A 24,348-nucleotide genomic window follows, 5' to 3' on the forward strand; every position below is an offset into this window, starting at 1 on the left:
GGGTCAAACGATCTCCAAACTACTATAATCGAGTTGAAACGATTATTTGACTTTTTTTTCGAAAGAGACGCACGCGGATGCGTAATTCAGTCCTTCCCCCCAAGCATTCAGCGCGGCCCCGCTGACTATCTGCGTCTGGCACTCACTCTCCAGCAGCTGTGAAGTGAAGGAGGCGAGTTGTGTGTGTGGTCGAAGAGTCGCAGTGTTTAAAAAACAGCGCAACTCTTCGAATCCGACGAGCAGCAGCAGCACACAGTGTAGCGGCCGCGCCGCGCACATTCTCCAGCGCGCAGCCGCCGGCTGTTCACTCCGGACCCGCATTTCCCTGTGCGATCAGCCCGCGATTTTCCGCTTGTTGTTGTATGGAACCCGTTCAATGTCGGGGTTCGGGGGTAAATGATGATGGTCCTCATAGCCCACCCCTCTCTTTCTCTCTCTGTCTGTTTGCTTATGTGCTTGTAGTGGAGGGGCAGATGGGGACATTTAATAATGAGGACATTTCAAAGTTCTCAGTTACAAAGTGTTTTTTGGATAGTGTTGGGGTTGCCATCATTAAGGGTTTGAATAACCGGGCACCGATATCCTGGTTTCACTGAGGAATAAGACATGCAGCCGTCATCGGCGATTACCGGAACAGGAAGTGACTGGTACTTCCGGTTATAGTCATTTCAAGAATAAAATTGACTTCAGAATAAGGGCACATAATATTCGTTTGAATAATCGTGATTTTGATATTGTCCAAAATAATCGTGATTATGATTTTTTCCATAATTGAGCAGCCCTACTTATTACCCAAAGTGCAAATTGACATTGTGACATTGTCCACTAAGCAATTTAAAGGTGTTTGTTGGTGTATTGTTGGGTGACTCAGGTTATGCCTTATTCCCACTGCTTCAACTCTTATGCTAAAACCGACTGACAATTAGACATGAGATTAAACAAGTAGGAACATTTTGAAACTGGTTCAACACTGGTACCCAATATTATTTAAGCCCTGTGCTGTGACCTCCTACAGGAGCTGACGTCTCACAAGAAACAAGGTCCAGGGTTCCTGAGCAGGATGGGAGAAACGGTGAGGTCAGTGGCCAACTCGGTACGAGGCCTGAAGAGCCGCCCAGAGGAGTTCACTTTTATGCAGGAGTATGTGGAGGAGTTCAGCAACAAGATCTGCTCTGTGGACAAAGTCACCCAAAGGATTATCAAAGAACAGAGAGGTACTGCAGCATGCGTATTACCAAAAATGTACATTATATATATTTTAAAGGTAAAGGTAAAGAAGAGAAAAAAAGCTCTGACTGGACACATTTTTGTCTCTCGGTAACTTTTAATTCCATATGTCCATCATTCCGTCCACATAAATGATAATGTTAAACCCAGTTTTGAATTTCAACCCAAACCACAAACACTGTACAAACTCAAAAATATTGTACAAAAACCAACATTGAGATTATAGACAGCCTTTAGTTTTTTTGTGATTGCAAATACTCACAGTAAAAGAGTTCTGCTCAGCACATAGGGTGGAAATAATACTAATATCCAATAACTGCTATGTTGGAGTGTGATCCAGGTAGTTCATCGCAATGGAAAGAAACCACAATGATTTAAGAGGCGCTGGATTTATTAACACAATGTTTATATATATGCATTATTAATACAACATCAAATTTGTTTAAAAGTCCTCTGTGCTTCCAGAGTATCTGGATGAGCTGAAGCAGTATGGCCCAGTGTATGTCCAGTGGGCAGGGTCAGAGGGGGACTTGGGGGAACCCTTGAAGGCCGTGGCCGGCTGTGTGGAACGCTGCAGTAAGGAAACAGAAGAGAACAACCAGCATCTGTCTGAGGTCCTGGCCCCTGCCCTGCACGAGTACATCCTGTGTGCTGAGACACTGAAGGTGAGCTTAGACTACACTGCTCACATCTGAAACCCAGCCCACAAAGGGAGAGACTAATGGCATAATTTATCAAAGGATGCACAGAAGTTCTTCATGTGTGAGTGGGAATTGTCTGTACGAATACGATTTGTCATGTTCATCAGAGGTGGGAATACACAGCTTTATGCAGTGAAGCACGGTAAATCTCCCCTGTTCTACAACCATCTGCTTGTGCATGTAAGGCTCATTTCCATATAAGGATGATAAATCAACACCTGTCATGTTTAGTTCAGTCGTCAACTTTCCCACTAGTCAAACAAGTCATCAGCATTCGGTCATTCTCACACTGACTATGTAAACGAGCTAATGTTTAGTAATTACTCTTATTACCATGATCATTTGCAAATTAGAACTAAACAAAAAAGAGAATAGGAGCTAATGGGAATGCTATTTGTTTATTAGGTTTTTTGGTCATAAAGCAAACTATTGAACAGAGCTCATCCTGAAGGTAACATGAATTAAGTGCTAATCCACTTATTGGATGTAGAAATATTTCACTGGCCTCAGTAGGATGCACATTTTGTACCAGTCAATTCAAATCTCTCATCTCTTGCAATTCATAGAGCCGCTTCACTTTAGGTTCTAGAAGATGAGAGATTGTAATACTCACGCATTTTTAAATTTTTGGACGTGGAGGACAGACAAAGCTCTTTTCAGCTTTGCCTGGTTCCCACAATCAACATAACAATTAACAACACTTGTTTGGCTTTGTTGTGCCTCTGTGCCGGCCATAAGCAAACAAATTTTTTAAAATTTTGTGCAAGTATTCACACAGCACAGTTTTTGCCTTGTGAGGGGACACTTTGTTAGCCGAAGTTCAAAGTCACAGTGGCCTCAAAAAGTTACAAGTTTTACATTTTATTTGTATATCGGGGAATCCAAACATACATTATCTCAAGACACAAAATGGTGAAGAGAGGAGGGATGGGTGGAACAGAGGGGAGAAGGGGGGGGGGGCAGAGTAGAGAGAGAGACCAGGAACAGTTGTGTAACCATCATATTTAAGCTTTGTCAGACTGGTTGTTATAATAAATAACCCAACGATTAGTATTTATGTGTGTAGTATCTATCCTTTTGCTTCTTAGTTCTTTTATTGTTGTAATTTGCTGAATCTTTCAGATCTGATCTAAATGTCACTTTCATTTCCTTCCTGGGATGGTTTTGGCAAACGAAGGTGCTGAAGGTGGTCATAACGTATTCATTCCCCTGCAGAAATCATGTATTTTTGTTCTCAGCTCGTTACCAGCATCCGCTCATCTCCCTAAAAGGTTTCTTGACATCTTCCTTAGTGTTTTCTAATTCGGTGCACGTTTTTATGTCAAGATGTTTGCAATCTTTTTTTCTGTTTTGTTGTCTGTCGCCTATTAAAAGCTTCAACAGCACACCCACTCGAAGTGGGAATCTTGCAAAGAATCTCAAACGTGCTCCTTTTTACTACAGCCGTGGCCAAAAGTTTTGAGAATAACACAAGTATTGGTTTTCACAAAGTGTGTTGCTTCAGTGTTTTCAGATCTTTTTATCAGATGTTACTATGGTATACTGAAGTATAATTACAAGCATTTCATAAGTGTCAAAGGATTTTATTGACAATTACATTAAGTTTATGCAAAGAGTCAATATTTGTAGCGTTGACCATTCTTTTTCAAGACTTCTTCAATTCAACCTGGCATGCTGTCAATTAACTTCTGTGCCACATCCTGACTGATGGCAGCCCATTCTTGCATAATAAATGCTTGGAACTTGTCAGAATTCGTGGGTTTTTGTTTGTCCACCCGCCTCTTGAGGATTGCCCACAAGTTCTGAATGGGATTAACGTCTTGGGAGTTTCCTGGCCATGGCCCCAAAATTTCGATGTTTTATTCCCCGAGCCACTTAGTTATCACTTTCGCTTCATGGCAAGGTGCTCCATCATGCTGGAAAAGGCATTGTTCGTCACCAAACTGTTCTTGGATGGTTGGGAGAAGTGGCTCTCGGAGGATGTTTTGGTACCATTCTTTATTCATGGCTGTGTTCTTTGGCAAAATTGTAATTCTCCCTTGGCTGAGAAGCAACCCCACACATGAATGTTCTCAGGTTGCTTTACTGTTGGCATGACACAGGACTGATGGTAGCGCTCATCTTTTCTTCTCCAGACAAGCTTTTTTCCAGATGCCCCAAACAATCGGAAAGGGGATTCATCAGAAAAAATGACTTTACCCCAGTCCTCAGCAGTCCAATCCCTGTACCTTTGACAGAATATCAGTCTGTCCCTGATGTTTTTCCTGGAGAGAAGTGTCTTCTTTGCTGCCCTTCTTGACACCAGGCCATCATCCAAACGTCTTTGCCTCACTGTGCGTGCAGATGCACTTGCACCTGCCTGCTGCCATTCCTGAGCAACCTCTGCACTAGTGGTGCCCCAATCCTGCAGCTGAATCAACTTTAGGAGACGGTCCTGGCGCTTGCAGGACTTCCTTGGGCGCCCTGAAGCCTTTTCCCAACAATTGAACCTCTCTCCTTGAAGTTCTTGATGATCAGATAAATGGTAGATTTAGGTGCAATCTTACTAGCAGCAATATCCTGGCCTCTGAAGCCCTTTTTGTGCAAAGTAATGATGACTGCACGTGTTTCCTTGCAGGTAACCATGGTTAACAGAGGAAGAACAATGATTTCAAGCACCACTCTCATTTTAAAGCTTCCAGTCTGCTATTCTGTCTAAATCAGCATGACAGAGTGATCTCCAGACTTGTCCTCGTCGACACTCTCACCCGTGTTAACAAGAGAATCACTGACATGATGTCAGCTGGTCCTTCTGTGGCAGGGCTGAAATGCAGTGGAAATGGTTTTTTGGGGATTAAGTTAATTTTGTGGCAAAGAGGGACTTTGCAATTCATCTGGTCACTTCATAACATTCTTGAGTATATGCAAATTGCCATTATAAAAAATGAGGCAGCAGACTTTGTGAAAATATATATTTGTGTCATTCTCAAAACTTTTGGCCACGGCTGTAGAGGTTTTAGTTTTTACTAGAGGACTGGCTACAACAACTCAGCAGGAAGTCTGGATGCTCTCACTTGGACATTCACGTGCATACATACAACCCCATCCAGAGAATTACTGGAGATTGGTGCATGACTAAAAGCAGCTGTAGAGTCATACACTACGATGTCATTGGAAATGTCCTTGAAATATCTTAATAATTTGGATGAGAACAACACTTCCAGGCCGTTCACTTACATTGTCATTGTACAGTTCCTTTTAGCACCATTGAAAGTGATGTTAGAGAGCGTTTAAAGGATGTTTGTGTAAATATTTGCAGTAGTCAGACTCACCAAGATGGATAAAAAAAATTATTTTAGCAAGTTTTATCAGTAACGGTTTACCGGTATTTTCTAGACTGTGATGAGACGCAGAGACAACGTCCAGGCTGAGTTTGAAGCCAAGAATGAGGCTCTGGCTTCCAGAAAAGGTGAACAAGAGGAAGTAAGTATGATTTCACATCATCACTTACAGACAATCTGAAGCACACACTCCCCCCCCTCCCTCTCTGTGTCCCTCTGAGCCAGCCGAGGTGTTTGTGTGTCCTCCAGTCATTTTCCCAGAGATTAGGTGTAATAAAGTGAAGCATGTAGTGTGGGCTCTCCCATAGGGCCACACTCAGCTCATATTTGGAGGTGGGGTGGCTTCCTGGGAGGATTATCTAAATATCCAGGCTTGTCGACTGGAAGTCAGTCCTCAGCTCAGTGGGAATACGAGCTGTCAATATTATTTTATACTGTAAGCCCAGCAGCTAATCGTGGAGTAATGAAAAACCGCATATCCCTTTTAGAAGATGACGCTCTTCAAAATGTCAGTAGACAAAGAGAGAAGACAGAAAGTTTGCCAAGCAAAGGACAGAGCTATTTTTAAACACTCTACTAAAGGGGTTTGTCTATGAATGTGTGAGTTTGTATTTTATTTTCAATCATTATTTCATTAGACATTCTAATTGAGGCCCACACACACACACAGAAGTTTTGATACTGGACGGTAGAAAGAAAATAAACAACTGTTATTGTTTTAAAGGTTCCACTACAATGCAAAAAGTTAGCACTAAAGGTTAAGTTAAGGGTTAAATTAAATGTAAATGCATGATTTATATCTGTATTAAAATGTGTTTTTGGTGATTGGATTGCAGTTTGATAGAGATTGACCACATGACAGTAAAGGTGTAAATGCATCAATGCCACATTGATGGTGGCAATAATAATTACAGGCAAGAGTTTTTAAACTAGCGATCTAGCAGCTAATGGTAAACACAGGAAGGAGTCCCCTCCTCAATCCACAGTCAAAAAAAATCTGTGCACACGCATACCTGAACGCAATGTTCACTTTGTAAATCCACCTGGAAACATTTTTACGTGGATCTGGCTCAAATCCCGCCCTCTTGATTCCCACATTCAACCATAAATGGTCATATAGAAATATAAGTGGAAATATAAGTTTGAATGTGAATACGTATCTCATTTACATATAGAGCGGGTGAAGTAAGATATGATCACAAGGTCTCACAGGAGACAGATTCAGTGATTCAAGGTGTGAACAGCTAAACTTGGAGCTCACTTCTTGAGGTTTGATCTCTCAGGATAAATCTTTTTATCTTACCAGGTCTAAATGAGTTTGCACTGTGAGTACAGGAGAAACATATGAACACCAGGTGTACATAATTTCTGGTAAAACACCAAATTTAAATACTAGCAGATCATGTAAAAATCTGCATTAATGTTCAAACTAAAAGAACATTTACAGTCAGATTAATCTGAATTTGTCGTCTCTCTCTACTGGACAGATATATAATTGTCTATAATTTACCCCAGGCAGGTTAAATAAAAGACTGGAGGAGAAAAATGGGGATTCAACTAGCCTTCCTAATCGTGCTGCTGCAGATGCTTTCTTTCCCACTGCATCTAGCTGTGAACCAGTCTTTGTCTCTGGTGGAGATGTTGATGCAGTGTTGTATGCCGTGCAGGTGTGTGTCCCCTCACCCACCTGATATCAAAATCCTTCTGTGAAATTTTAATTAAGGAGGACTGAGATATTCCCCCACAGACTTCTATTATATTCATACTTTAATTAGCTGTATGTGTCTGCGTGTGTGTGTGGGGGTGGGGGGGGGCTTTAATTCAGTCCCTTAGCTTCTAATGCATATCAGTCATCTTGTGCCTGCAACACATCGGTGCTAATGAGGTGGGAGTGGTGGAAAAGATGCCTTTGTTACTGTTTCAAAGAGAGCTTTTTGTCAAAGAAACCATGTGGCCACAAGCAGCGCTGAAGCAGCGTGTATGAAAATGCACCTATACCATTTTTATTGAACGGTCATTGGGTGGAGCATCAGAAAATACTTTTAAACCTTCACTCCTTTCCATGTCAGCAGATTACATGCCACTATAGCTGATGTTCAATGGCATTCATGAGGTAGAAATAAAAGTTTTACATTAACAGAAATGTCAATGACATTGACGATATTTGCCTATCATGTCCACACATTTTCTGGGCCCCACAATTTGCCCTGTACCCTGACTGATGTGGCCACTTAAAGTAGTTGACGTTCCCTTCACAAGAGTTGAGAACATAGAGAGAATGTTCAGTTACAATGCAAGGAAATGGTTAGGAGTTTTAAGATGTCTAAGTAACATCTACCTGTATAGACAAGGAATCATCAACCTGCCTACAGTATCTCAAGTCTTGTAGAGGAGTTTAAATGCACCATGAAAGGACTGGAGATGACCCTCTCCGAGTCCGGAGACACATCCATATCGGTTGTTGGACCATCACTGACAACAGGACAGAAATGGTCACCAAATGAGGCAACTCAACAGGCAAAAGCTGCACTCCAGAATGCTGACATTGTGGGCCTTGTTCTGCAGGGAAGAGGAGGTATGGGCATAGGTCAGAGTAGACCCCTGTGGAAAAAGGCAACTCCTGCAGAGCAATGAAAAATGGTTGTCTTGGAAATTTGGGGTACAGGATGAGGCTGCAAGATGTGCAAAGACTGTCATTCAAGCCAGACAGGCGCAGTAGATGAAATGGAAGAGCACAGAGAATAGGAAGAACAGCTGGAACTGTGAGGAACGGAAACAAGCAGGATAAGCTTCCTGCTTAGGGCAACCGATGACGTTCTTCCCTCACCCAAAACCTACAGAATTGGCTGAACGAAAATCCATCCTTCCCACTATGCTCAACTCTAGCTACCCTCAGGCACATCCTTACCGGTTGTAGGTAGGCATACGTGGAGACACAACAAGGTACTCAAATGCCTTGCAGCAACAACTAAAACAAAGAGAACTGCTACCAATGCATAGCCATCCAAAACGTCAGACACAGCTCAAAGGAAAACATTTGTCCATGAGGGGGAACAGGGACAGAGAAGGCTGTGGCAGTAGACCATCACCAGAGACGAACCATTCGCTTTTTAACATATTTATTAAATCAGACACATTTAACAAACATGAATAAACTTCAACCTAAAGCAGACTAGCTTTGCAGCTCAGTCTCTCGCTCAGTCCGGGCAACTCTCCAGTGTCTGAGTCTCTCCTGAGGGAGCTCAGACAGGAGGACCAATCAGCAAACAGCTCTCGCCTGTGCTTAGTGATCCTCTGTGGAGCAGGTGAGGGTGCTCTCCCAGCCCCCTCACCTCCACAAAGGCTTTCTCCACTGATCAGGAGTTTCAGGTTGCTCAAAGATCTGGGGGATCCACGGACATGCCCTGCACCAGAACATAAAAGAAACATCACACACTGCAGAACACTGCAGCCAATGGCTCTGGATCAGGAGGAAAGATCCCAACTGGGCCCCAAATTGCTAGGGACATGCACCCAGATCTGGGGTCTCATTTACAGCCGTTGCATACGCACAAAACGGGGCATAAAACGTACGTACGGCACCTCTAACGCAAGTGTTGGGATTTATAAAAACAAACTTGACAGGAAAATTTGTGTATTTCCACGCAAACTCTGACCCATGCGTACGAGTTCTTTGGAGAAAGGAAAGTGGCAACGCAGACGTGAGGTGGTGAACTGACGCCAGATTATTGATCCAATTCATCATTTACATTAAAATAGTTTTGCTGAAGATATGGCTCTTGTCCCTTGTTTTCAGTCTAGCTTCAGGCCGAGGAATAGCACTATATAAACAATATAGTCTCAATACTAGATAACAGAATACACAGCTGCCCTTTATATTGATATTACAAAAACCTTTGACACAGTTCTTATTTACTGTTCATAAAAACAACCTAACCTCCTCATTGTACAAATAAGGCCCAATCCCATTTCCCCCTTGGCCCTACCCCTACCACTTTTTTCCCGATAACATACAAATAACATCCCTACCCTACAACCTACAGGTGAACACGCAAAGCGAAGGGGGAGGGTTGGGAGGTACAGCCAAGGGCTGAAATAAGATTAGGCCTTTAACTAACTTAACGAGATGACATGGTACTTTATTGTTGTGCAGATTCTATTCCAACTACCACTCAAGATGTACAAATATCATTTAAACTTTTTCAAAAACACCTTAAAACTGGTCTTTAACTCCTTACATTTTTTTTCAAACTGATGTGCCGTATTTTTCTTCTCTGCATTGGGATGTTATTTATGGGTGGGCAGCCAGTGCCAACCTCAAAGCTGTAGCTGCATTATATCAGTGAATTAATATTCATCAGTTGAAATAGTTATGGGACACACCATTTCCCCCTTCACCAATATACTGGCCTTCCAGCTCAATCAATGAGGAGGGATCAGGATTTATTCTTATTTATTTATAAAGCTATTTTACAAAGTGTCTCAGCTCTTCTTGAAATGCTGGAAGCCATTTTACCCATTAGACCTGGCACGTCCTGCAGGTGCCAAACATTCATACAGAGTTGGGGAGATCTGCTTTTTGGTACTGTGCATCTTTAAAACGTCCTCTGAGACAATTACAGCTTTAGTTGCTAATTTAATTAACTGCAATTGTGTTTGCATTTAATTCCATGACTTAATTATTTTGGGTTGATTAATTAATTTATTCATATCATTGTTAATTCCTACATGGCTAACGTTGTTATTTTATACCCAGTTTAACTTGATTAGCCACATGTTTCTCTTTCTCTCTGACATTACTTTTGTCTGTATTTATTTTGCGGCTCTGGCTCAGGAGGTAGAGGGGGTCATCAACTAACTAGAAGGTTGGTGGTTCAATCTCCTGCTCCTCCAGTTTGCATTCCGAAGTGTCTCGCTAATGAACACATATAGCCCTCTAGCCGGCCTAATATGTTTTTTTGCTGATTTAAGGAGTGTTCTCTTAGAAAATAGTGAGACACAGTAGTGGGACGCTGATCAGATAAGTTTGTGAAGACTGTTCAGTCATAACTGGACGGCACATACCATGACTGAGCAGTCTGAAACACAAAATATTTAAGTTGTGTATGAGCGGTAAAACAGAACTGTACTGACCAGTATGATGAGAATCAAACAGCACAGTTAAAAATCGCTCTCTTCTTCAAAGTTTATTTGGCCTTTATTGGAGAGGAAATACTAGGCTTTTATACAAGTCAACCTTTCCATAGACAGAATGAATGTGTCAATGACCCATTACAGCCAGGAGAAGGCAATGTTGCTCTATTTTAGCAGCTCACTGTTTCATCAAACCATATTCTATGCTTGTGTTATTTGAATATTATCTGTAATCCATGTAGGCTGACAAAATTAAAAAACAACAGATTTAAAAAATGTCATTTGAATTATTTTTGATGGAATGGAGAAATTAATGTTGCTAACCCTAGAACACTAATGTACAATTAGTAACACCGTCATTAACGTCGGGTTAATTTTACCCGATATAATATACCCGATAAAAAATACTTCTCATCAAAATATATTAATGTCCAACAATACATGGCAATTTGAAGTAGTCTTCTTTTATTTTCCCCGATACAACATCTCACAAAATGAAAAAAATGTATCATGGAGGGACCCTATAAAAAGGCTCTAAAATTTGTGAAAAATTGGGGGTTGTTAAAGAATAATTCCTCAAAAAATTGAGCTGGGAACTTGTTCTTCGGTCCAGCTGTTCCTGGGACATGTCCGGTAAAGGCACAATCTCCCTGAATCATTTACAACTTGTATTCCAAAAAATGTTTACCCTCTAACAATTACGTCGGATGAAAATGACCCAAACACGTGCCTATTGAAAAAAACAGGGATGGAAGCAGGGAAACTACCCTACCTTCTATGACGTCAGTGAGCAGACTGAAGCTACCCAAGGACCCACACCACTCGGACAGCAGCAACACAATGAAAATCTTGTGACCACACTCGCTCGGGTAAAAAACAGTGTTCTAGGGTTAATGAAACAAGTTTGTCAATTTACATGATTACATCAATTTTTATTGAAGTCTTGTAGAGAAGTATAACAAAAACATAACTTGGATATTTCCCAACCCAAACTGTGATACTTGTGTGCCGGGAAATGGAGTCAGTCAGCACCGGTCTGTTAACTGTGAAAATAACATTTATTTGTCATATTTTCCTTCATATAATGCAATGATTTACTCTGCGCTTAAGGATGAAGCCTCTTTCAGATTATACAGTTGCTGAACCCTAAACACTTTGGTGTTGACCTACACTATTGGTGATGCTGCAATTGGCCCATATGTTCCAGCTAAAGAATTTGAACAGAGGAAAAATAATTGAACACACAAACACACACAGAGATGCACTGTGGTATCTGGCCATATAGCCTTGACAAGGTTTTTGGATCAATATCACGGCAGTAACAAGGAGGCCGCTGATAAGCCCCCAGCTTGTCTGTCATAATCTGTCTTTGGGGACACATTTCAGAAGAAAGACCAGCTTGTCCACTTGGAACAAAAGCTGTGTCCCCAATTGGGACAATCTAATTTTTAATGTGTATGAATACTTTAGACTCTAAAGTATTCATACACATTAAAAATTAGATTGTACAGTAAACTATTTAGTTATTTTACTACATTAGAGTGATGAGAGCGTTTTGATTCCATCTCATTACTCTAATGTAGTAAAATAACTAAATAGTTTACTGTTTTATAATTCAATTAGTATATTAATGTAATAAATTAAAGTTAAATCGTGATTAGTAATCTATATAATTATATTAATTAAATGAAGTAAATGAGTGAGCGCATTGGCTCCTGCTGTTCTTTGTGATCTGGTGAACCCACTGTGGGTCTCTGGTTCAGTACCTCTTTAATAAAAGGTGCTTTATGCTGATTTATGTCGGTGCACAGGATCAGTGGGGCTGGCTTGGGATCGTTTTTGTATTCAGGTTAAAACTTGTTTTTCAAAGCAGTATCCATTGTTTTATATAGCCACTGAAGCAGAACACAAATAAATTATATAACACTCAGCCACGTTCAAAGGCAACTAGTTATAAAAGGTGGAAACAACCTTTTTAGCTGAGCGGAAGTGCAGATTTCGTGACAGCTTTCTGTGAATTCAAACTGTGAACTGGGATTGCTCATGGATGATAAGTTTAATTCCATTGATATTTTTTGATTAGCAATTTACTTTTCCATTTGAGGTTTGTTGAATTTGTATTAACCAGTGCATTGCCCGATCTCAACCTGCCTGTTTGGTATTGTCAGATTTTTAGGCCTGTTTTAATGCACTGGAGCTACTTCAGAATTATTCCTGGTCATTAGTGAGTACTACAATATATTGTCAAGTTGTTATTTTTAGCGTGCTGGATGTTGTGTTTAGAGATTTTTATACACAGTTTGTTGTGCAGAGTGATATGAAATGAAACTGTAATTGCTATATTACTGGAGTTGAAGTTTGAATGATATACAGAACTGGTGATATTTGTTCATACATTCACTTGACAGAGATCCGTGCCTGTGTGGTATCAGTCAGATATGTTGCAATGTAAATAATCAAAATTTCTAAATGATCTGTTGGTGATTTTGACTCGTGGTTGATCCAGTTACGGACTAAAGCTGTCGTTTATCGTTCGTTTAAGGACATAGAAAAATACAGTTTAGCTCGGTCCACAAACCGACTGGTAGCATGCTGCTCCTCTCCACTCCAACACACTGCAACTGCTAGAGTGTTGGTCACCTGTTTAATCTTTTTTTATTAATATGAATGTATCACATGTCCAATTTCACCAAGCTCTGCCCTTCACTTTCTCTGGCAATTTACATGCAAAGTGTGATGCTGCTTAGATGAATGGTTTGCAAGATATGCATTCCAAAGACTTATGTGAAAGTCAGAGAGACGTCTGTGAAAGTAGTAGGTAGATGGCCATCTAGGAATGGAGATAGCATACTTATTTTGGCTGTAAATGCTGTTTGAAGAAGCACTGGTCCACAAACACATTTAATATTTAACACTTAATCTTGCACTGTTTTGAGTAATATCTAAAATTTGCACTCACATTATTGTTAAAACCTTCAACAGTTCTTAAGCTGGTTTCACTGAGATTCTGGGCTGGAGAAGAAGACATGAGGTGGTCTGAAAGCAGGCAGGTTTGAGAGCATGTCTATACAGGCAGACACTCGTCAGGTAGAGGAAGTGTAGGTTGGATTTGGCTGGTAACTGACAAAGCATCACACAAATTGACAGGCAAAACATCAGAAGCAAAGGGGGGTATGGCCATTAGGTTTGAAGCACTCTAGGTAAGTAGATTAGTGTTTGTCTTGTAGTTAGATTTCACGTTAGGTTTGAGTCTAAATTCCAGAGCCAAGAGTTATTTGGGAAATGACACAGTGATACTTATGCACAAACCTCATATGAACTGATTTGCTTTAGCTCTCACAAGTCAGTACAAGAAATATCAAAGCATAAAAGAGTCAGTGTCTTTCTCTACAGGAGAATTTGAATATGATGCTAAACAAATCACTAAATAAAATTCAGTTTGCCATAATGATCCTTATCATCATTTTACCTCTCTATCTTCATCTTTTTTGTTTTCGATTTGGCCGATCCTGTGATGCTTGTTCTCTGAACCTTCAGCCATTGCTCTGTGTTTTTGACCGGCAGCTGCAGGAGGAGGTGGATGGTCTGTCAGACCGGATGGAGATGGCTAATGATGCCTTGAAGGGAGACTGGTCCCGCTGGAAGAACAGCATGAGAACTGATCTCAGATCAGCCTTTATTTCCACCGCAGAGAAGAACGTGGACTACTATGAGAAGGTGAGATGAGTTCTATTGATCATCAAAAGGTTTAGAATTAAGTGCATTTGGAGCTAATTACTAATTAAAGAGGACCATCATTAATCTAGGCAACCTCTGTCTTTACTGAGACAGTTTATGTACATACATAGAAGGTGGCAGCATACAAACTCAGCAAGGAGACTCTGATCCAGCTGAGTGGATAAATCAAGAGGTCCTCTCAGTTCATCAGACATGAGAAATGATGAAGGAAATAACATTGACTACATTTAAAGTTAAATAGTAACATTTCTAAATACTCACTTAATAACTTACTTAAAACTCTAATATTCTGCTACCTGTAGAGTAGTCTAGTTTTAGCAGTGTGTAATGGTTCTCTTTTTAGCTGGATATACACTGTTCAGTTTTAGAATTGTTCTTGTTAAGTAAATGGTCTGCAATGAAAAGCCAAAGCTCCCGATTTTTGTGGTCACACATTAAGTGGCCTAACCTCACGTTCTGACCTGACAGCTCACACTGTCTGTTACCTGCTGGCCCCTCTGGACCAGTCTGACCATTGTCAAAGAAGAAGAAGTCAAAGTTTGTTTCACAGCGATAACCAGGAAGAGAAGCTCTGTCTTGACCAGATGTAAATGGTTTTGGTAAATGGTTTTGTATTTATGTAGCAGATGTGTCATTCAGTGTTTCCCGAAACAGGAAAAAAAAAGACATTTCATTCTGGGATGTTGGTTGTTATAGGAAGAGGAGAAGATATTGAATAGGCAGGTCTGTTGTTGCCACAACTCAACCACTTTTGCCTCTGTGTTTTCTGTCCAAATTATGCATTGTTACAACCATGTCCTGGTCTCACTTTCACCTTGTTTTGACATTGTGCACAAACACAGTGAGAAAAAATTGTATAATAGTCTGAAGATGGCAGACCAAAATTTCTGACATGTCAACAATTTCATTTGGGAGCGTCTGATAGCTCCTCACTCCCCCTTGTATATTTCACCACAAACGACAAAGCTGAAATTTGGTCAGTGCAAGAGCAGGCAATGAAAAGTTAATACGTGGTTAATAAGATTGGAAGTAGAGTATAGTCAGAAGAACACAGAAGTTTACATGTACTATTACAGTTCAACCATGAGTTCCCTCAGCTGCCTGGTAAGTCACCATTTAACTTAAGAAATCTGAGCTGAGAAGATGTTATTTTATCCCGCATGATAAAAATAGGTGGGAAATGCTGTCAGAAAACCTCTTCAAGAACAGCAAGAATATAAAGATCCAACCAGTTTAAGATCCTTATTTGTCACAATCAATGTAGAACAATGTAGAATCCATACATTATTGAAATCCAACCTGCCTGGTTCCAGGATAGTCGCTTTCTTGTTCACTCTTTAACTATGAGGACACTTTACTCATTGAGCATTGAATATACATTTTTCAGAAAATTTGTTTTGCGAGGAGCTGTGTAACAGCAGAGCATTGGATTTCTGGGATACTTGACAAAAATGCTGTTTACATTATATAGTCAGGTTTGGGCACCTCTGTTTAGAATACATATTTTGTTGATATTTGCACACAATAGAAGTGGATACAACCAGTGCAACTAATAGACCATGAAATGAGCTTCTTCAAATGCTAATGCCATTGGCAGTTCCTACAAGTTTCCTGCCATAAAGGCCTCATAACTTTTAAATGGCAACTGCTGGAAAGTCTTTCAGCTCAATCTAATTTGTTCATTCATCTCCTGTGATATTTACACTCGTTTGGGTTGGTCACAGGGTCTAATCAAACTTATTGTAGCTTTTTCACAGAGCAATGAATCTCCCTATAAATTTGTTCGACCACTGACTGCTCATAATTGAGAAAATCTGCACACAATTCTTGTATGATATAACTATTTGGAGGGAGTGGATGTAACCTGAAAGAAGAGCATTGAGATATCAATAGAAGATGGAGGAGAGTAAAACGGAGAGAGAGAGACAATGCAAGTTGCCATGTAGAAGAGACCATCCAGATTAAGGACCAAGCAGCTCAGCAGAGACAGCAGGGAGCTAAATGTTGAGAAAAGAACAATGGAGTGAGCTAGAACGAGAGAGCATTACAGCAGAAGGAGAACGAGACAATGAAGTTGTTATGGCAACAGTTGTTTAGTCTATTATAGCTTTTGTTAGTCATGATGTTGTCTAAGAAAGCAGTGTGCACAGAAATATGCTTCCACTTTTGATGTATTCTGGTCATGGAGACTGGAGCTCAGTCAGCAGAGGGTGGCAGGATTTGAAGGTTTGATTCACGGCTATTCTTTTGAATTGCTCCTATAAATGACTCAGCAGATTGTAAAGATCTTGGTTGAGGTTGGATAATGGTTGGTACCTAGGTGATTACGTATTTGAAAATTAACTAATAAATACTTAACATCGAAACATTATAGAAAAGAAAAACTAGTGTGCTTAACTTTGTGCCAAAGATTGTGTTTTGTTCGTTCTTTCTTCAACATGACAATGTCTTAATGCACAAAGCCAGCGTGCGTGCGTGCGTGCGTGCGTGTCTGTGATTGTCCTTGTCATATTTGGGCTTTCTCTCCAGTGTCTCTGTCTGCAGGGGAAGGCCAACTCTGCTGGCCTCTCCCTGCAGCAGGAATGACAAAAAACACCCATCACCCAGCACATTGCCCCGCAGCAACCAAATGCAATACATCAAATGAGTACTGGTGTGTGTGTACTTGTATTCATATCTTTGTGAAGACCATTTTGAGTAGAGACCTTACGGAGTGAGGTCATATTGGGAAATTGAGAACATTTTGGCCACTTTTCTCAGGGGCTGTTAGAGGTTTAAGATTTGGTTTTAGGGTTAAGTTTATATTAGATTCAAGTAAGGGTTTATCTAAGGTTTAGGGTTATGTATTAAGTTGTGATGGTTAATGCACGAGGGAATGCATTATGCCAATCACTGTCCTCACTAAGATGGAAGTGCAGGACTGTGTGTGTGGGAATGTGGAAAGTGTATAGAAGCCGCCAAAGGGCACACTGCCACTGAATATGAAGGCATTTTTAATATAGTCAGTAAAACTATTTGTTAAAAAGGGAGCCTTAAAACCGTGATTTTGCCTGAATAATACATACAGCCATGGATATAATAATAATAATGGGAAATGAGACTGCCTGCTTTCTACTTGAGTTACACCACATATTATTTCCTACGTTTGAATTTAAAAAAAATGAAGCCTCAAAGGTTCTTCTCCTCCACATCACTTTTTAAAAGTTTTTGATTAAAAGGCAGGAAGGCCAATAGCACACAATTGGCGCTTAGTGATATCTCTTCAAATCAGTATCCCGATTATTTAAAACTTACCTTGATTATGATTTATGAATGATGTTTTGATGATAGGGGCTGCATTGTGGTCTTCGCCGGTCTGGCCTTTACCAGGAGTTTGATCACTATTTGCTTCTCTGTGATGCAAAATACGTGTTTATTAGGGGTGCAACGATTAGTTGACGTCGTCGACAAAAATCGATGACCAAAATAGTCGCCGACGAATTTACCCGTCGATGATTCGTTGGTGACGTCATAGCGCGTGTTTCTCGTGCCGCGCAGCGGAACTAAACGTTGTTTTACCGGAGGTGCTGATGAAAGCAGCTGAGGAGTGAGCCATCTCGCTCCCTTCCTATCTCTGAAAGTCGCGCATGTGCAATAGCCACGAAACATGGACCAATGTCGGCGTCCGCTGCCGCGCGCAGTCGCACACCAGGAAGTAAAAAGTTCGGGAGAACTTCACTCTTAACAGCCCGAGAAAAACTACCTGCAGTATCTGTACAGAGGACCTGCTCTCCAGGGCAGCAGGACACGCGCATGTGAGGAGGAGGAGTCACGTGTGACTTCGTAACGGAGACGATGCGGACTCGCCTCTGTCAGATGTTATATATACACGTTTATACCTGCGCGCAGGATTCTAGCATCCATTACAAAAATATGGTTTAAACTTTTAATTAACGAGTTTAAAAGCTTTATGTTATCCTATTGCCTGACAAACGTCTTGTTTTAATCAAAATGATTTAGTCCGAAGAAGACTGTAGTTTCGTTTGTTGATGTTTTTATTAATGTTATTTTCCCTGTCCTTTTTTGTTAACACGAAAAATGGATACTTGATTTTTTATTTATTTTTAGTACCAGCACTTGGCCTGTTCTTGGTTCACAGTAAAAAGGGAAACTTAAATTTAAATTAATTTTTTTTATTAGCACTTTGCCTGTCCTTGGTTTTAAATGGACAAAAACTTGATTTTTCTTTGCGTTTGTGTCAACAGTACCCTTATATGCTGCAAAGTTTATTAAAAGACATGTAAAAAAATATGTATGTGCATTTGTCCAAGCGTGTTATCTCAGTAGTCGGTTAAAATGCAATGCATTTCTTCTTCTTTTTATTAACACATTGAATCTTCGCGGAGTGATGAACGTGTTTATTTGCATATATAGCGGGGATTCTATCACGACGTTGTCTGTCTACTGCGGTCAGCTGTGTATGGTTTCCAGGTTAGAGCTCCCAGGTTAGAGCCCGTCACAACCCGGCAGGACAGACGCTTCACCATGTGAACAGGATGAACATTTCTCCTTTCTCTGGTATTAATGCCTTTCTTCGTCATCTATCTGTGAAATGAAAAAATTAGATTTCCACACAGGCAGAGAAAGTTAAAGTATGTGTCCTGCTCATATAGTTTCGTTATAAAATCCAGCACTGCGTCACTCCTGCAGCTGCTGACAGCACAGGTGAAACATTTGACACATACACAGGCTGCTACAGGAGTTTAATGTTGCGCTTAATTGAAAAAAAAGTGACAACTTCACAGTAATAATGGACATTTAGTGACAAAATTCTGAGTAGGATTCAGTCCTGCAATGTTTATTTGCATGTAGAGCGGGAAAGGGAAATCAAATCATAATTGGTCACTTGGATCACCTAAAACGCATGTTATTCAGGGTTAAACCGGGCCAAAGACCTCGTGATCTGTATGGGTCTCGGCCAATACTACTTCAAACGATAGACGATCGACCACAAAAATCCTAAATACCCTTAATTTATTTTGTTATTAATTGATGGTATCGGATCATGAATCCGGATCGTTCTGGTCTCTTTAACCCTGATGTCCTGGCTGTGCGAATCACATTACGTCTCGAGTTTTTTGTTTAAACAGCCTTCATGCAAATGAGCACAAGGAGGACATGCGGCATGGTAATACACCATGGATCGTAGCAGAAACCAGATTTGAATGTATGAATTGGGGAAAGTATTAACGGAATTAAGCGACATTCCGTTACATTTACATTTTTGGTTAATTGCCCGGCGCACACATAGCTGCTCTTTAAGCTCTGCTTTTAGACATGTTTGAGTAAGATATAACAATAAGCTGTATGCAAAGGTCGTTAAAAGGAAAATGGAATACAAAATCCTCAACTGCTGGTTTATCTCAACAGTAGTTGGTTGAATTTACTGTAAGCTAATCCGTTCAGTGACTGTCCAGAGAAGGCTTAACATAAGTGTTGGGCAGTACAATAACTGGGTGAGGCAGGTCTGTCAAGCTTTGGATTTGTCCACATATTGAAGCTGGGTGCATGGGGCTGAGGAAGGCATACCAAGACTTTTAAGCACTGTGACACTTGTGCTGGTTGTGGCAGAGCTTGGTATTTGTCGATGTCTTCACTGCAGAATGAGGTGCAGCTCACACAGGCTTGCACGCACACGCACACACACACACACACACACACACTGAAGTAAAAAACTGCAAAGGCAGAGATGGAGGGATTGAAAGTTATGATGGTGCTAGCAAACAGCTGACCATATTCTATATAATTTGGACTGGTATTTGTGTCTAAATACTTATTGACTCTACTTTTAGCTTTGCTTTAGCCTCTTGCAAATTCTGAGAAGTTGCAAAATGCTCCACTGTCTTGTTTGTATATGGGCTATTATTAGCTACTTGGAAACCACCCTTTTTCCAGGCTCACCTCTTACTCGTATTGTGTGCATCTTTGATGAAGCACAGCTGTAAGACCAGCTTGTCTTGAAAACATCTTGAAGATTTGGCAGGATCAATTATACACAATGAATGTCCCTTAACAGTACATCAAAATAATATAGCTCAGACACTCATTTATCTTGTTAGCACTGGGTTCTTTATTATTTATTAAACAGCAGTGGCCTCTCCAAGATAATTGCTACGACAGAAGACAGGGACACCGTGACAATACATGAGGTGATTAAACAAACTCAGCAGTAAATATCAACAAGCAAAACATGCACTTTCTTTGTTTTGGCATTGCCTTTGTAACCCAACCCTGTTTTTTGTGTTTTCTTTTGTTACAGCTTGCATAGTTTGTACATAACTTGTTGAAGGCATTTATCACTTCATAAAACAGAAAGAAAATGTTGAAACCTCATAATTAACATCCCTGTTTACTTGCCTCCTACTTTCACATCACGTCTGTATTGTTGTTATTATTTATTTGTTTTACACAATTCTGACATTGAAAACCCTCAGCCTAAGTTATACAGTACCTGGTGGTTACAAGTGATAACCACATCAAATAAATGTTATCTTTGTGACTAATTTGGCAGAGCTCCTGGATCCAAACCTACTCATCAAACCAACTGCTGTGATTTTCAAATTTGTTTGACACAAATGTTTTCCATACATTCCATAGATGCATTGAGATCAAACAATAACTCGTGGTGCCCTTGTGAAAATGATCCAAAAGAATAAGATAACTCATTCCCATTTGCTGATATTGTTATTCAGATGCAAAGGTGGTGGGCTATTGTAGCCATGGGGCCTGTGAATGATTTATTGGAGTGGAGCACAGAGAGACGGCCTATGAGAATATAATAAGACACCTGCACCTAGGAGGGTTTTATACCACCTAGTTTGGGTGGAAGGGAAATAGAGAGGGAGGATGAATGAGTGCACAAAGAAACAAGATTGGGTAAGAAGTGTTGTGGAGGGTGGGGGAGAATGAAAGACTTTCAAAAAGCAAGATGGAGGAAATAAGAGAATTTGAATATTGATAAGCATTAACTACGAAATAATCACACATTAGTGTATAATGAAAATGGTTATCTGAAGCCCTTTTGTCAGCTAAAAATTTGACATCTTAAGGGATTTGAACATTTGAACATCACCAAATCATCCCTTTAACGGTCAAGTTCTCCTGACAGGAATTCTCATATGACATGCTTGTAGCATTAACACTGAGGAGCAGGAAGGGGACGGTTGGTATGAAGTGGATAGCAGGACATACTTACCCGTACTTTAGATAACCACTTTCGTTCTGTTGTTGCTCAGGCTCTCTGTCACATCACATTAGATATGAATTGAAACAATGGGTTCACCCATTTCCCTGACTGTAGCTTGTACATGAATCATTTGATCAGATCACCCTGACAAAGGCGTCAAACCCTTTAACCAAACTGCACTGCGTTTGTATCTTGTCATTCAAAAGATAAAAAAACAAAAAATCTCACATTGAGTTCACTTGTGAACAGGAAGAGGATGGTAAGCTGCTGTTCCCAGACACCTGTGTTCATGTGAAGTCTATAGTGACATCAGTAAAGCAAACTCACACAGACCAATATCTCAGTGTTATTTCTTAACTCGACTTACACCAGTCAATGGTGAGAAGTGTTGTACATAGATCATGTATTCCTCTTTGGGATCAGATTACAAGTGGACTCCTTTTGAGATTGTCATTTCTCACAGACATCACACTGCATCTTACCACTTATCATCAGCTCTCACTTCAATTATATTTTATTGGTATTGCACAAAATCATAATATACAGTATCTCCAGGCACTTAAAATAGAAAGTCAGGACCTTTAAATTATACAGTGCATCAATTTGCGTGCGTGCGTGCGTGTGTGTGTCTGTATTAATGCTCAGGCTTGCTATATCATTCCACTGTTTTGTTGCCCTTGAGACACCTTTATTCACTGTATTAAATGATGTATAAGAAAATCTTAATGATTTCTAAGTGGCATTGCACCAGTTTATTTTAAACTGAAAACGGCACTTTCTGTTTCCATGGTAACCATATTTTCTTTAGAATTAAGACCAATGACTGTATATAAAGATGAATCATGACTGACGTCACAACTTCCGCCCACTGTACAAAAATAAGTCATTACGCTTCGTCATTTTACTTGCTCAGACTACAAAGTGTACTTTGATATTTTAGTTTAGCTCATGGCCCATCTGCTAACTTGGAGGGTTAGCAGATGGGTGTCGTCCATCACAACACAACCCTTTGATGTCACTGATGACATTAGATAAAGCCATGCCCCCGCTTGACATGCACTGCATAAGTGCTTTTAAAGACTACAATAATCAGCAGATATTCAACCCACTCAGTTAATACATCTGAGAGCCCAGGAACATTATAGATCTGAATTTGAAAAAGATGTAATAATTTGAGAGACAGCATAAATTTCATTTTAGCCGCTGCACTGATGAACATTTTTTAATATTTTATATTCGAGTGATGGTAAAAGCAACCAAATAAGCCTTCTAAAATCACCATGACTGGCAAAGGTAGTCTTGGCAGTATTACCATGGTGACATCTGCAGGACAATAGGATTGATAGAAATGTGATTATTTTACAGTCCTCATAAAGTTTGAATATCTTTTGAAGCCCTGTACTGGACAACAGTAAAATGTAGCATTTGATCCCAAATAAAGTATCTCAGAATTTGGTGGCTTATCAGATGGAAAATTCCGAGATTCAACAAATCACTGACGGCTTGACTGAAATGTAAATTGTTATTAGTTTAGTCTGTGTGGGTATTTTTTGCTGAGTTGTAAGACTCACACTAGCTAACGTGACTGATTTGTGCAAGTGCAGCAGAGGGTAACTGGAACACCTTCACTGAAATTATGCCTGTCCAGACTCCACTAAGACAATCAGGCACAAGGATTGTTTAGCTGCATTAAAGAGGCAGTTTGTTTTGTGGTTATGGGTACAACTTCTTACCAAATTTAAATCTAATGATCAGATTTGTTGAGGCAGAGGCTCTGACAACAATTACATTTTTGGAAGGTGTGCATATTTTCTCTCCCAGAGCGCTGAGCCATGACATCCTTCTCTGCGTAGAACCACTCAGATGTATCTTCAGAGCACATAAGTTGACCGTGAGTCATTTTCACCTGCTGTGAGAGCGTCGATGCCCTGCTGTTTCCAAGTGATGTTACTGCCTTGGATTAAATGGCCTGCGGTTCTAGCATGCTTGGGGCCAATTTTATTTTTACATCATATAATGTACAACAATGATTGGATACTTTCTTATACATGGACCTGAGTTCAGAATGTGTCACAACATTTGATTAAATACACAGAATAGAGTTTTGCAGTCTGAGACCACTTTCCCATACACTTGAATAGAAATATACAGTATATGGGCCTGAGTTCAAAACAGTCACACTAAGTCTTGTTTTTCTAGACTAGAGGCTTGTCCCTAAAGAGGGAGTTATTGTCTCTCCACAGTCGCCAATGTTAGCTCATTGTAGGAACTGTTGGGTGTCTCTGTAATACTGTAAGGTTGTGACCTTACTATATAAAGGCTCTTGAGATGGTGCATATTGTGATTTGGCGCTATACAAATTGACAATAATTTAACTGAATTAGGAGAATTCTAACCAGAAAGAGCAGCGCACCGAATTTGCCAAGTTCTGAAAAATATAACAAACTTTATTTTGGGCATACAGTATACAAAGGGATTGAACAGTTAGTATTTGACTGTGTGTAAAAAAGACTCCAACCACTCAGAAGCTTCAGTACTGGACCATTTATTATTCTACTGTGTTAACTGGAAGTGAATCAATCCTATTTCCGTGTCACACTCTTTTTGTTGTTGTCAGATTAATGTGCTACAATTTCCTTGTGTCTTGGCTTTCTCTGTAGTTTTCCATAAAGAAGAGTGTGCTGAGTCAACAGCCTGTTAAATCCATGGCTCCGTGGACAGATTTAGTTCGCTGGAAAATCTAAATCTGCTTTGTTAGAAACACTCTCTGTCTGTGCTGCCAAAAGCACCAGTTCTTAGAATGTAAAGTTATGCTGCGAAGGAAAGAATTGGTACTAACTTTTAATCACATTATTTTGAAGATAAGCAGTTTCTAACAATTATTTTGAATATTATCTGCACTGCTAGAAATTGAAATGTGCCATGAAAGGGTTAGGGTTAGGGTTTGCTACACTCGGTAACAGAGGTATTGTTAGTCTGTTTTTTCATCTCAATTCTCGTTGCC

General features: G+C 40.1%; 1 protein-coding gene across 1 annotated transcript in view; it reads left to right on the forward strand.

Moving 5' to 3' along the window:
* Positions 1-24,348, forward strand: part of snx7 (sorting nexin 7) — a 42,794-nt gene that overhangs the window by 13,085 nt on the left and 5,361 nt on the right. Inside the window, exons 5-8 of the mRNA XM_061093570.1 lie at positions 1,016-1,214; positions 1,693-1,892; positions 5,304-5,390; positions 13,946-14,098. Of these exons, the coding sequence (XP_060949553.1) occupies positions 1,016-1,214; positions 1,693-1,892; positions 5,304-5,390; positions 13,946-14,098 (639 nt within the window). The remainder of the gene's footprint in view (positions 1-1,015; positions 1,215-1,692; positions 1,893-5,303; positions 5,391-13,945; positions 14,099-24,348) is intronic.

The sequence above is a fragment of the Limanda limanda genome, chromosome 20 (genome assembly GCF_963576545.1).
Source record: "Limanda limanda chromosome 20, fLimLim1.1, whole genome shotgun sequence".
Taxonomy (NCBI): domain Eukaryota; kingdom Metazoa; phylum Chordata; class Actinopteri; order Pleuronectiformes; family Pleuronectidae; genus Limanda; species Limanda limanda.